Source organism: Zeus faber (assembly GCF_960531495.2).
Source record: "Zeus faber genome assembly, chromosome: 20".
Taxonomy (NCBI): Eukaryota; Metazoa; Chordata; class Actinopteri; order Zeiformes; family Zeidae; genus Zeus; species Zeus faber.
This window is the reverse complement of record NC_137207.1, coordinates 27206903-27220415: the sequence shown is the minus strand read 5'-3', so window position 1 is coordinate 27220415 and position 13513 is coordinate 27206903. Positions and strand designations below refer to the sequence as shown.

The 13513-nt window shown below is 42.4% G+C and overlaps 2 protein-coding genes across 2 annotated transcripts; both read right to left on the bottom strand.

Annotated features, from left to right (window-relative positions):
• Positions 1-3058: 3058 nt before the first annotated feature.
• Positions 3059-7944, bottom strand: LOC307246009 (sesquipedalian-1-like). Its single transcript, XM_080021777.1, has 3 exons — positions 7760-7944; positions 5341-5644; positions 3059-3513 (listed from the first exon to the last, which is right to left on the bottom strand). The coding sequence occupies exons 1-3, from the start codon at positions 7838-7840 to the stop codon at positions 3176-3178; spliced, it is 723 nt and encodes a 240-aa protein (XP_079877903.1). The 5' UTR covers positions 7841-7944; the 3' UTR covers positions 3059-3175.
• A 2201-nt stretch (positions 7945-10145) lies between these two features.
• Positions 10146-12766, bottom strand: LOC307245780 (uncharacterized protein; the record flags this gene model as incomplete). The annotated part of the gene is made up of 2 exons (XM_080021455.1): positions 10146-12023; positions 12529-12766. The coding sequence occupies 2 exons, from the start codon at positions 12764-12766 to the stop codon at positions 11212-11214; spliced, it is 1050 nt and encodes a 349-aa protein (XP_079877581.1). The 3' UTR covers positions 10146-11211.
• Between the last annotated feature and the right edge of the window lie 747 nt (positions 12767-13513).

Below are 13513 nucleotides of genomic sequence, written 5' to 3'. Positions count from 1 at the left end.
CTTCACCTCCTCTCCACCTCCTCACTCCACCTCCTCCTCTCTCCACCTCCTCTCCACCTCTACATACAAGTATCATACAAGTATGTTTAAATACAGTATACAAGTAGCTTAACTAAACAAGTATGTATGAATATACAAGTATGTTTAAATAGAGTATACAAGTATGTATGTGGTGTGGGATGGTGTGGTTGAGCAGCCACACCTGACCTGGATCTAGGTGACTGGGTCAGGGTGGCTGCATACCTGTTGCTGGTTGGTTGGTGTAAGGAGCAGCAGGTAAAAGCCCCATCCCCACACTCACTCAGGAGAGGAGCCCTTGTCATGACACATGTCCATCTGCTCCGGGCTTGTTCCATCGAGCCTCCTCTCTACAATAAACTGTGTGTTCCCAACCCCATCGTCTGTCTCTGTGACGGAGGTCCCTGAAAACACCACTTGAGTGGTTGGCAGCAGGCTGGACTGCCACAGTGTATAAATACAGTCTCCAAGTCTGTACAAATATACAAGTATGTACAAATATACACATATGTTTCAATACAGTATACAAGTATGTATAAATATACAAGTATGTTTCAATACAGTATGTTTACAAGTATGTATAAATATACAAGTATGTATAAATATACATGTATAAATATACAAGTATGTATAAATATACATGTTTAAATATACAAGTATGTATATAAGTATATATAAATATACAAGTATGTATAAAAATACATGTATAAATATACAAGTATGTATAAATATACAAGTATGTATAAAAATGCATGTACAAATATACAAGTATGTATAAATATAAAAGTATGCATATAAGTATGTATAAATATACAAGTATGTATAAAAAACATGTATGAATATACAAATATGTATAAATATACATGTATAAAAATACATGTATAAATATACTAGTATGTATAAAAATACATGTATAAATATACAAGTATGTATAAATATACATGTATAAATATACAAGTATGTATAAATACACAAGTATGTATAAATGGTGCCTGTGACCTCCACAACACAGATCTCCTCAAACTGGAAACCTTTAAAAGAGAGAGAGGGGGCGACCGAGAGAGAAAGGTGATTGATTGAAATGATGTAGAAATATGAAAATAAAAGATCCAAAAAGTTGCTATTGTCGGGATTCATTGAGAATAATGTGAATCCTTTCACCTCACGATGACAGCAGCTCCCTCACCAACTCACAGCTCCCACATTCAGGTCCAGAATTCAAAGACGTGTAAAAAGCTGCACAAATTAAAGGATATCAAAGTGGAAATAAACAAACACTGGGTGGAGCTGTTTGTTCCATCTAATTTAGTTTCATACTGACCATTCAGTTCATACACATTTCAAGTATCCAAATATGGACGGTGAATATTGCATGAGGTTCACACAGTTAAATACATCATCTTTTAGGTGGATATTAATGTTCAGAAAGAAGTAATAGTTTGATCTTTGTATGAAATAAATCTGTTAAATCTATTAAACCCATTGAAGCCATTAAACCCATTGAAGCCATGTTGCGCTGCTTGTTTGGGGAGTGTGACCTGCATCTGCATTCTGAATGGACAGCAGCTCCAAACAATCTGAACTTCCTGTCGGTGGAACCTCCCACAGAGAGTGATAACAGTAATCCATCCCATAAACAGTTTGCCCTGATAGTGACCTGATCATAAAGATGTATGTGCCACCAAATAGATAATTATTAATTAAATGATATGGGCAAAGCTGCGTCGGCCCACTGGGAAAATGCTGATGAGCAGTCCAGCTCCATATATTCATGATGGAGTTTCATCGTTTTACCACAACAACTTGTTGATTCAGAGGTTTATTAATTATTGACAAATTTTCAATTTTTTTATGATTCACAATTGTTTTGATTTTTGAGTGGCTGTGACACCACAATGACCCTGCAAGGATGAAGAGTATCCATCTATCTATCTATCTATCTATCTGTCTGTCTATCATCTGTCTATCTATCTATCTATCTATCTATCTATCTGTCTATCTATCTATCTATCTATCTATCTATCTATCCATCTATCTATCTATCTATCTATCTATCTATCTATCTATCTATCTATCTATCTATCTATCTATCTATCTGTCTGTCTATCATCTGTCTATCTATCTATCTATCTATCTATCTATCTGTCTATCTATCTATCTATCTATCTATCTATCTATCTATCTATCTGTCTATCTATCTGTCTATCTATCTATCTATCTATCTATCTATCTATCTATCTATCTGTCTATCTATCTGTCTATCTATCTATCTATCTATCTATCTATCTGTCTATCTATCTATCTATCTATCTGTCTGTCTGTCTATCTATCTATCTATCTATCTATCTATTATCTATCTATCTATCTATCTATCTGTCTATCTATCTATCTATCTATCTATCTATCTGTCTATCTATCTATCTATCTGTCTATCTATCTATCTATCTATCTATCTATCTATCTATCTGTCTATCTATCTATCTGTCTATCTATCTATCTATCTGTCTATCTATCTATCTATCTATCTATCTATCTGTCTATCTATCTATCTATCTGTCTATCTATCTATCTATCTATCTATCTATCTATCTATCTGTCTATCTATCTATCTATCTGTCTATCCATCTATCTATCTGTCTATCTATCTATCTATTATCTATCTATCTATCTGTCTATCTATCTATCTATCTGTCTATCTATCTATCTGTCTATCTATCTATCTGTCTATCTATCTATCTATCTATCTATCTGTCTATCTATCTATCTATCTGTCTATCTATCTATCTATCTATTATCTATCTATCTATCTGTCTATCTATCTATCTGTCTATCTATCTATCTATCTATCTATCTGTCTATCTATCTATCTGTCTATCCATCTATCTATCTATCTATCTATCTATCTATCTATCTATCTATCTATCTGTCTATCTATCTATCTGTCTATCTATCTATCTGTCTATCTATCTATCTGTCTATCTGTCTATCTATCTATCTATCTGTCTATCTATCCATCCATCCATCTGTCGATCATCTGTCTATCCGTCCGTCCATCTATCTATATCTCTCTCTGTATCTGAGTATTTTTTAAACATATTTTGAAACATCATATCTTCATGAGAATATGAATCTTTCATTTGAAAAATACTTTTATTTTTCATCCAAGGTCAATCAGATTCACTTCCTGCTCCTCTCTGCATCTCCCTTTCAGCCAATCAGAGAGCAGCTCCTTCACTTCCTGTCCAAACTCCTGATGCAGATCTACAAACTCCTCATGGGAGTCTAGCCCCGCCCCAGGGGGTGGGGCCCGGGTGTTTATAGGAGGGGCATTCACAGTGGACGGATCGGAGCCAGAGGGCGGAGCCTGAAGCGCCTGGTTGGAGCAGAACATCGACGAGGCTGTTGACATCACAAAGTGGGCGGAGCTTCCAGGACTCCCAGTATGAGACTGCATGATGGAACTGGGAGACTGGTGGGAGGAGAATGGGAGGAGCTCTGAGGAGGTTGAGAGGGTGGGGGGGTGAGAGAGAGGGGGGGAGAGGGAGAGATCAGTTAATATTTTCCATTTTTCCCAAAATCCACCAATAGATGGGACCAATGGGACAGTCCCTGTGGTGGGAGCGTGGGAGTGATGGAAGCATTGCAAGCGATGGGAGCGTTGGCCACGTTGGGAGTATTTGGAGCGTTGGGAGCGATAGGAGCGATGGGAGCGTTGGGAGCGTTGGGAGCGGTGGGAGCGATGGGAGCGATGGGAGCGATGGGAGCGATGGGAGTGATGGGAGCGATGGGAACGTTGAGTGCGTTGGGCGCAATGGAAGGGATGGGAGCGTTGGGAGCATTGGGAGCTTTGGGAGCCTTGAGAGGGATGGGAGCGATGGGAGTGTTGAGTGCGGTGGGAGTGATGGGAGGATGGGAGCGATGGGAGCGTTGGGCCCGTTGGGCCTGTTGGGAGCGATGGGGGTGTTGGGAGCGATGGGAGCGTTTGGAGCGTTTGGAGCGTTGGGAACGATGGGAGCGTTGAGTGCGTTGGGCGCGATGGAAGGGATGGGAGCGTTGGGAGCGATGGGAGCATATGGAGCTTTGGGAGCCTTGGGAGCGATGGGAGTGTTGAGTGCGGTGGGAGTGATGGGAGCGTTGGGCCCGTTGGGCCTGTTGGGAGCGATGGGAGTGTTGGGAGCGATGGGAGCGTTTGGAGCGTTGGGAGCGATGGGAGCGTTGAGTGCGTTGGGCGCGATGGAAGGGATGGGAGCGTTGGGAGCGATGGGAGCATATGGAGCTTTGGGAGCCTTGGGAGGGATGGGAGCGATGGGAGTGTTGAGTGCGGTGGGACTGATAGGAGGATGGGAGCGATGGGAGCGTTGGGCCCGTTGGGCCTGTTGGGAGGGATGGGAGCGTTGGAGCGTTGGGAGCGATGGGAGCGTTGGGAGTGTTGAGTGCGGTGGGAGTGATGGGAGGATGGGAGCGATGGGAGCGTTGGGCCAGTTGGGAGCGATGTGAGCGTTGAGGCGCTGGGAGCGTTGGGAGCGCTGGGAGCGCTGGGAGCGTTGGGAGCGTTGGGAGCGATGGGAGCGATGGGAGCGATGGGAGCGCTGGGAGCGATGGGAGCGTTGGGAGCGATGGGAGCGATGGGAGCGTTGGGAGCGATGGGAGCGATGGGAGCGTTGGGAGCGATGGGAGCGATGGGAGCGATGGGAGCGTTGGGAGCGTTGGGAGGTTGGTTGTCGGTTGTTGATTGGTTGGTTGTTGGTTGGTTGTTGGTTGGTGTTGATTGGTTGTTGGTTGGTTGGTTGGTTGGTTGGTTGGTTGGTTGGTTGGTTGGTTGTCGGTTGTTGATTGGTTGGTTGTCGGTTGTTGATTGGTTGGTTGTTGGTTGGTTGGTTGGTTGGTTGTCGGTTGTTGATTGGTTGTTTGTTGGTTGGTGTTGATTGGTTGTTGGTTGGTTGTTGGTTGGTGTTGATTGGTTGTTGGTTGGTTGTTGGTTGGTTGGTTGGTTGTCGGGTTGTTGATTGGTTGGTTGTCCCCTCTCCTGTCTCTACACTGAACAGATAAGAAGCAGTGCTTCATCCTCCGCATAAACCAGGCCCAGGATGCTGCCTGCAGCCATGTTGGCTATTCAGCGTACTTCTATGTCTGCTACTTCCTGCTTCACATGGTACTTTCTTCCTACTGTCACCTGTGACTTCTGGGAGTACTGCAACGGAGAATGCGCCGATTGTAAATCCCCTGTGCTCTCTGAGAAGGGCGCGGCTCGTCCGTGAAGGACCCTGGGCCAAAGTAAACCAGCCCTTCAGGCCTCCTGGTCCGCCCAACTCTCTGTCTCACCTTGATACTGCCTTTCCAGGTCGCGGACCAGCAAGGCTAAGTAGCCGTGGCTGGCGGCGAGCAGGGCTCGGATCCAGGCCTCCTGGTCGTCCTGGTCCCGGGCGGCCAGCTTGTAGGTCCTGAGCCCCGGGCCGGCCCAGACCAGGGAGAAGGCATGGTGGTCCTCGGACGGGGCTAGCTGGATGCTGCAGCCCTCCAGGACCAGCACCCCCTGGGGTTCCGGTTCGGTCCTCCGCTCCCTGTAGAACAGCAGGTTCCCCTTCAGCACGAACCAGCGCCGCTGGTACGACGATGTCCGCTCCCCCTGGAGGACCACGCCACACAGTCCGTCACTGGGAGTTCATAGACAGAGCTGCAGTACTGACCTGTTTACATAGATCTGCAGTACACTCAGTAGAGTATCCAACATGCAGTATATACGTAGGTAGTATAGTAAAGCAGTACAGTAGTAAAGTAGCATCGTATAGTATCGTAGTTTAGTATTGTAGTATAATATAGTAGTTTAGTAGAGTAGTATAATATAGTAGTTTAGCAGAGTAGTATAATATAGTAGTTTAGTAGAGTAGTATAATATAGTCGTTTAGTAGAGTAGTATAATATAGTCGTTTAGTAGAGTAGTATAATATAGTCGTTTAGTAGAATAGTATAATATAGTAGTTTAGTAGAGTAGTATAATATAGTCGTTTAGTAGAGTAGTATAATATAGTAGTTTAGTAGAGTAGTATAATATAGTAGTTTAGCAGAGTAGTATAATATAGTAGTTTAGTAGAGTAGTATAATATAGTCGTTTAGTAGAGTAGTATAATATAGTCGTTTAGTAGAGTAGTATAATATAGTCGTTTAGTAGAATAGTATAATATAGTAGTTTAGTAGAGTAGTATAATATAGTAGTTTAGTAGAGTAGTATAATATAGTCGTTTAGTAGAGTAGTATAATATAGTAGTTTAGTAGAGTAGTATAATATAGTCGTTTAGTAGAGTAGTATAATATAGTCGTTTAGCAGAGTAGTATAATATAGTAGTTTAGCAGAGTAGTATAATATAGTAGTTTAGCAGAGTAGTATAATATAGTCGTTTAGCAGAGTAGTATAATATAGTCGTTTAGCAGAGTAGTATAATATAGTCGTTTAGCAGAGTAGTATAATATAGTCGTTTAGCAGAGTAGTATAATATAGTAGTTTAGTAGAGTAGTATAATATAGTCGTTTAGCAGAGTAGTATAATATAGTCGTTTAGCAGAGTAGTATAATATAGTCGTTTAGCAGAGTAGTATAATATAGTCGTTTAGTAGAGTAGTATAATATAGTAGTTTAGTAGAGTAGTATAATATAGTCGTTTAGTAGAGTAGTATAATATAGTCGTTTAGTAGAGTAGTATAATATAGTCGTTTAGTAGAGTAGTATAATATAGTCGTTTAGCAGAGTAGTATAATATAGTCGTTTAGTAGAGTAGTATAATATAGTCGTTTAGCAGAGTAGTATAATATAGTCGTTTAGTAGAGTAGTATAATATAGTCGTTTAGTAGAGTAGTATAATATAGTCGTTTAGCAGAGTAGTATAATATAGTCGTTTAGCAGAGTAGTATAATATAGTCGTTTAGCAGAGTAGTATAATATAGTCGTTTAGCAGAGTAGTATAATATAGTCGTTTAGCAGAGTAGTATAATATAGTCGTTTAGTAGAGTAGTATAATATAGTCGTTTAGTAGAGTAGTATAATATAGTCGTTTAGCAGAGTAGTATAATATAGTCGTTTAGCAGAGTAGTATAATATAGTCGTTTAGCAGAGTAGTATAATATAGTCGTTTAGCAGAGTAGTATAATATAGTCGTTTAGCAGAGTAGTATAATATAGTCGTTTAGCAGAGTAGTATAATATAGTCGTTTAGTAGAGTAGTATAATATAGTCGTTTAGCAGAGTAGTATAATATAGTCGTTTAGCAGAGTAGTATAATATAGTCGTTTAGCAGAGTAGTATAATATAGTCGTTTAGCAGAGTAGTATAATATAGTAGTTTAGTAGAGTAGTATAATATAGTCGTTTAGCAGAGTAGTATAATATAGTCGTTTAGTAGAGTAGTATAATATAGTCGTTTAGCAGAGTAGTATAATATAGTCGTTTAGCAGAGTAGTATAATATAGTCGTTTAGCAGAGTAGTATAATATAGTCGTTTAGCAGAGTAGTATAATATAGTCGTTTAGCAGAGTAGTATAATATAGTCGTTTAGCAGAGTAGTATAATATAGTCGTTTAGCAGAGTAGTATAATATAGTCGTTTAGCAGAGTAGTATAATATAGTCGTTTAGTAGAGTAGTATAATATAGTCGTTTAGTAGAGTAGTATAATATAGTCGTTTAGCAGAGTAGTATAATATAGTCGTTTAGCAGAGTAGTATAATATAGTCGTTTAGCAGAGTATCCTCTACCTTCTTGTAGAGGAAGCCCTCTCTGTCCACTGGCGAGCAGCAGCTCTGGTATTGAAGCAGAAGCTTCTCATGGATCTTCATCTCAGCTTCATTGGTTCTGAGGGGGAGGAGCCACACGGTGCATCCAGGTCGGCAGGAGGTGGAGGAGGTGGAGGAGGTGGAGGAGGAAACCTCCGACTGAGCTCATGTTCTGCTCACGCTCTATAATCATTTGTGAATGAATCAGTTGGAACTGACTGAACTGACTCCCAATGACGTCACAGCTTGAGTGCTTCAAACATTAAAGACTTTTATAATCATAGACTTTATATACTTTACAGACTTCATATACTTTTTATACTTTATATACTTTATATATTTCATATACTTAATAGACTTTATATACTTTATCGATTTTATATACTTTATTGACGTTATAGACGTTATAGACTTTTAAATGTATTGATGTTATAGACATTATAAACATTATAGACTTTTTATACTTCATAAATAGATATTACTTCATATTATAGATTTTATATACAGTACTTTATTGACGTTATAGACATAATATACTTTATATACTTTATAGACTTTAGACTCCATTGACGTTATAGACTTTATCAATATTATTTTTTTTGTTATAGACTTTATAGACGTCATAGAATTAATATAGTTTATAGACTTTATATACATTATATACTTTATATACATTATATACTTTATATACATTATATACATTATATACTTTATATACTTTATATACATTATATACATTATATACTTTATATACTTTATATACTGTGGCACGGTGGTGCAGTGCATTGCACTGCTGCCTCACTGCAAGAAGGTCCTGGGTTCGATTCCCGCCTGGGGCGCTGTTGGCACCGTGCTCCGGTGGGTTATCTCCCAAACAGGAGCCTTTCTGTGTGGAGTTTGCATGTTCTCCCCGTGTTCACATGGGGTTTCCTCCACCTCACGTCAGTAAGGACCCCCACCAAAAACATGCCCCCATCATGGTGTGACCAGCGATGGACACTTATCACCTGGTCCCCGGGCGCGTCCACGTACGCTGCCCACTGCTCCTGGCTGTGCCCCCGGAGGAAGGACAAGCCAGGATGGTTAAAAGCAGAGGAGCCATTTCACCAGCACCATCAAAAAGCATGTGTTGTAGTGTTGTAGTGTGGTGTGTTGCGTGATAAATAAAGACTGTTTCTTCTTCTTCTTTCTTTCTACTTTATAGACATTATGTATTTTATGTACTTTATAGGCTTTACATACTTTATATACTTTATATACTTTATGTACTTTATAGACTTTATAGACTTTACATACTTTATAGACTTTATGTACTTTATAGACTTTATGTACTTGATATACTTTATAGACTTGATGTACTTTATAGACATTATAGACTTTATAGACATTATGTACTTTATAGACATTATGTACTTTATATACTTTATAGACTTTATAGACATTATGTACTTGATGTACTTGATGTACTTTATAGACTTTATATACTTTATAGACTTTATAGACATTATAGACTTTATAGACATTATGTACTTGATGTACTTTATATACTTTATATACTTTATAGACATTATGTACTTGATGTACTTGATGTACTTTATATACTTTATCGACATTATGTACTTGATGTACTTGATGTACTTGATGTACTTGATAGTTGAAAGTTGTGTCCGTGCGGACTCACCTGTCTCCTCTTCCTGAACTTCAGAACAGGAAGCTACAAACCGTGGGGCCGCCCACTGCGTTACGCCGCTGTACAATGTCATCTTATTTGATTCTTTTTAGTTGCCCGTGTCCCCAGCACCACTTCGCCCTGGACACAGACTTCTTGTGCAGCATATAGAGAAATTCTTATTCATATGATGTCATATTCTCATTCCGTTATTGGCACTGTGGTGATATTGTTACGCAGGAACAGTCAATGCTTCCGTCTCCTGCGGTGATGAGCAGGAAGACCGTGGCAAGATGGCGGCGGTGTTTACGTATCCGTCCTGCATCGGGGAGCCACGTGTTCTAGATCCATAGATTGTAGTTTGGAGAACTGTTTGTGTGTTTGTGGATCCGAGTATTTAAATACATGCATCGTAGTTTCTAATCGGATCTATGTGCTGTAGATTCATGCATTCTATAACTATGCATTGTGGTTTCTAGACCTGTTTTTTTAAATATGTATTGTAGTTTCTACGTTTGATCTATGTGCTCTAGATCTGTAGTTGAGCTTTGAGACAGGATGATCTTTATCTCTTGGAATTGATTTACAAATGTCCTTTTTTTCCGTCTTTTTAGGTTTTAGATTCTTCACTCATTGTTTTCTACTTTCTTTGGCAAAGTAAATATGCTTCTGATGTCAAAGTGTTTTATTTGTCAAATACACAGTAAATCAGGGTCATTCTGAACATTGAAATTCTGGAGACATGGCGAGCAACAACTACGTAGTAATCATAAAATATGTATATATATATTAAAAGTCACAAATGAGAATATCAAAAATATACATAACAGTAAAACACTGACAGCAGACTAAAGAAGGGGGATGGCACGGTGTGGAGTTTGCATGTTCTCCCCGTGCTCACACGGGGTTTCCTCCACCTAACGTCAGTAAGGACCCCCACCCAAAAACATGCACCCATCATGGTGTGACCAGCGATGGACACTCGTCACCAGGTCCCCGGACATCGATAAAGGCGGCCCCCTGCTGCTGGCTGCCCCCCCCCAAGGAAGCACCACCCAGGACGGTTCAATGCAGAGGAAGCATTTCACCAGCACCACCCAAAGCGTGTGTGTGTGTGTTGTAGTGTGGTGTGTTGCGTGATAGTTTAAGATTCTTCTTCGATATGGACAGTGAGAGTATTATAAATATAAAGTGGAGGTGTGCGAATGAATATGTACATTATATTGTGTAAATATATTAAAGCCCTTTGGTAGAATTTAATAGAAAGACAGACAGACCAACTTTATGATTTTCTGTTTTATATTCAACGCAAAAGTAACACGATAATAAAGGAACTTCATGAGTTTAAAGACTTAAAAAATAAATCTCAACAGTTTATAGAACAGTGTCTGCTTTGCAGGAGGGGTGCATTGTGGGCGTTGGAGTCCTGAACATTCTTTAAAAGGTCTTTTCAACAAACTGTTTGACTCCACACTTCGGGTTCAGTACCAACGTTTCAATCCACACAAAGTTCTGCCACTAGAAGGCGACAGAGCTCCAGAGAAACAACTGACAGCAGCTGTGAAACTGTGAGTGGATGCAAACCGCTTCCTGTCCCAGTAAACCGCTTCCTGTCCCAGTAAACCACTTCCTGTCCCAGTAAACCACTTCCGCCTCATCTCACCTGGAGTCCATAGTGGTCCAGGTGGATCACCTTGTGTGTCCTCTCCCCTGAGTGGGAGCAGCCTCTCCCCTCTCTCCTCCTCCTCCTCCTCTTCTGCTCAACTCACCTCACCTGGAGTCCATAGCGGCCCAGGTGGATCTTCTGGTGCCTCTTGAGGTTCTCCCCCCGGCTGAAGCTCTTCCCGCAGTGGGAGCAGTTATAGGGCTTCTCTCCGGTGTGGACCCTGCGGTGCTTCTTCAGGTCCCCGGCCTGGCTGAAGCCACGCCCACACTGCAGGCAGGAGTAGGGCTTCTCACCTGTGTGGCAGCGCTGGTGGATCCGCAGGTTCCCCACCCTGCTGAACGTTTTGGAGCACAGCGTGCACGTATGAGGACCCGACCCCCCGGGTTCTGTGAAGCTCCGCCCCCTGCTGTACGGCGCCCTGGATGATGAAAAACTCCCGCACGCAAATGGTCTATGTGGGCCGCCGCCCAGCGGCCCGCGGGCCTCGTGAGGAGAGAAGCCCCAGGTCGACTCCAGGTGGCTGACAGGAAGTTCCCGGAGCAACATGCAGCAATCTGTCTGCTCCGCCTCCTCTTTAATGAGCGGCAGCCTGATGGGCTGAGTAGCCCCTGTATCACTGGGACCCCGGGTGTCCCCGCCCACACAGTCTGATGTGCAGCCAGTCAGGTGTGACTCCGCCGCCCGTTGCCCCACGCAGTGTGACTGCAGCCCCACTGCGCCGCCCGACTCCGTTCCCTGCTGTTCGTCGCTGTACGACTCCACCTCCTGTTGCGCGGTGCCGCGTGACTCCGCCCCCACTGTGTCGTGTGACTCCTCCCCCCGCTCCTCTGCAGCTTCCTGCTTTAAGTTTGTAAACAGGAAATCACATTCTGAGTTTTCCTCAGCTGAAGGAGCGGCACAATGTTGAGGATCTGAAACAAGAAAATAAGTGTACTGGTAGTGATGTACAATGGAATAACACTCAGTGTCAGGGTATCAGCTCTGCAGCATCACGGTCCAGAGGTTCATGACAGTTGGTTCAGACAAGCTGCCGATCGCTGGAACATCTCTGAAGATTAAAGCAAAAACTTGGAAGTTTGGAAACATCAACCTCCATTTCCGCTGCACATGCAGGTGGTAGTCTGTCTATTCATCTATCTCCATCCATCCATATTCTACTGCTCCACCCCCAGCTGCTTCCACCATCAGGACAAGGTGCTCCACAGCTCATGATATAAATATTGAAAGATTATGTCCCGGAACACGGCGTGACATGGAGCAGAACCTCTGATGAACGGGGTTCTGATACAGTGACAGTGTACTTTACTGTAGTTACTGTAGTTACTGTAGTATGCCAGAGCCTGGACTCAGTGTCCCTCCAGCTCTGCAGCCCAGTTTGATGTTCAACGTCTACATATTAAAATGTGTAGTTCTCACCAGTGTCCCTGGTGCTGATGTGCTCCTGCAGCTCCTGCAGTCTCCTCCTCAGACTCAGCTTCTCCCTCTGGGTTCTGGCGGCGTTCTCCTGGTACTGGACCACGGTCTCCTGGTACTGGACCACGGTCTCCGTTACTGCTTCCAGAACCTCCTGCAGGGCCAGGGACAGCAGCTGGGACACCCTGCTGGTCAGGGCCTCCAGACCCGACATCTTTGACTGGGACGAAACCACCTCCATTTATATCAAACGGAGTGAGCTCAGTGGTAAACCAGTTTGGACCGGAGTGGTAAACCAGTTTGGACCGGACCTTCGAGACGGGAGGAGCCCCGCGGTGCTCCGGGCGGGCAGGCAGGCAGGCGGGCGGGCGGGCAGGCAGGCAGGCAGGCAGGCAGGCAGGCAGGCAGGCAGGCTGGTTTCCGTCGCTGCGCTGAGAAGGTTTTAAAAACCTCGTTTCACCTTCAACTCGTGTGAACATGAACATTTGAAGCTTCTCACGTCAACACCAGAGAGAGCGCATTGACCCGGAAGTGCAATGGCCACTTCCTGTACTTCAAATGGCCTTCACAATAGAGGTTCCCCGGTTTCCTGTGCTGGCTCCTCACCGGAGCCTTCCAAAGCAACACTAGTAAACACACCAGGTCGGAGTTGTTTGGCTTGAATGAGCTCGTTGTCAGTGTGAACTTCATCTGCTGGATTCAAACCAAACATTTGTTCTGCGTCTTGCCCAGTTTGGCGAAGAAAACAGCGAATTTTGTCTCTGTTGGTGCAGGTATTACGGCAAAGAAGATTTTCTGCTTCATCAGAAAATATTTTGTAATTATCAGATATTTAATAAAAAAAACCAAAAGATAAATTATTTGAAAGACTGGTTAAAAGAGAATTAAATTCAACCACTCAAGATGGGGAACATCCTGCTGTGGAATTTTTGCTTTAAAATGTAATATTTACCAATTTAATAATAATATCAATATATATATATGATGT

Excerpts from the sequence above, each read along its gene's own strand:
- LOC307246009 (XM_080021777.1), bottom strand. The coding sequence starts at position 7,840 with ATGAAGATCCATGAGAAGCTTCTGCTTCAATACCAGAGCTGCTGCTCG. Across the intron at positions 5,645-7,759 it reads AGGGCTTCCTCTACAAGAAG|GGGGAGCGGACATCGTCGTA; the intron begins GTAGAGGATACT and ends GTGGTCCTCCAG. Across the intron at positions 3,514-5,340 it reads CCTGGAAAGGCAGTATCAAG|AGCTCCTCCCATTCTCCTCC; the intron begins GTGAGACAGAGA and ends CAACCTCCTCAG.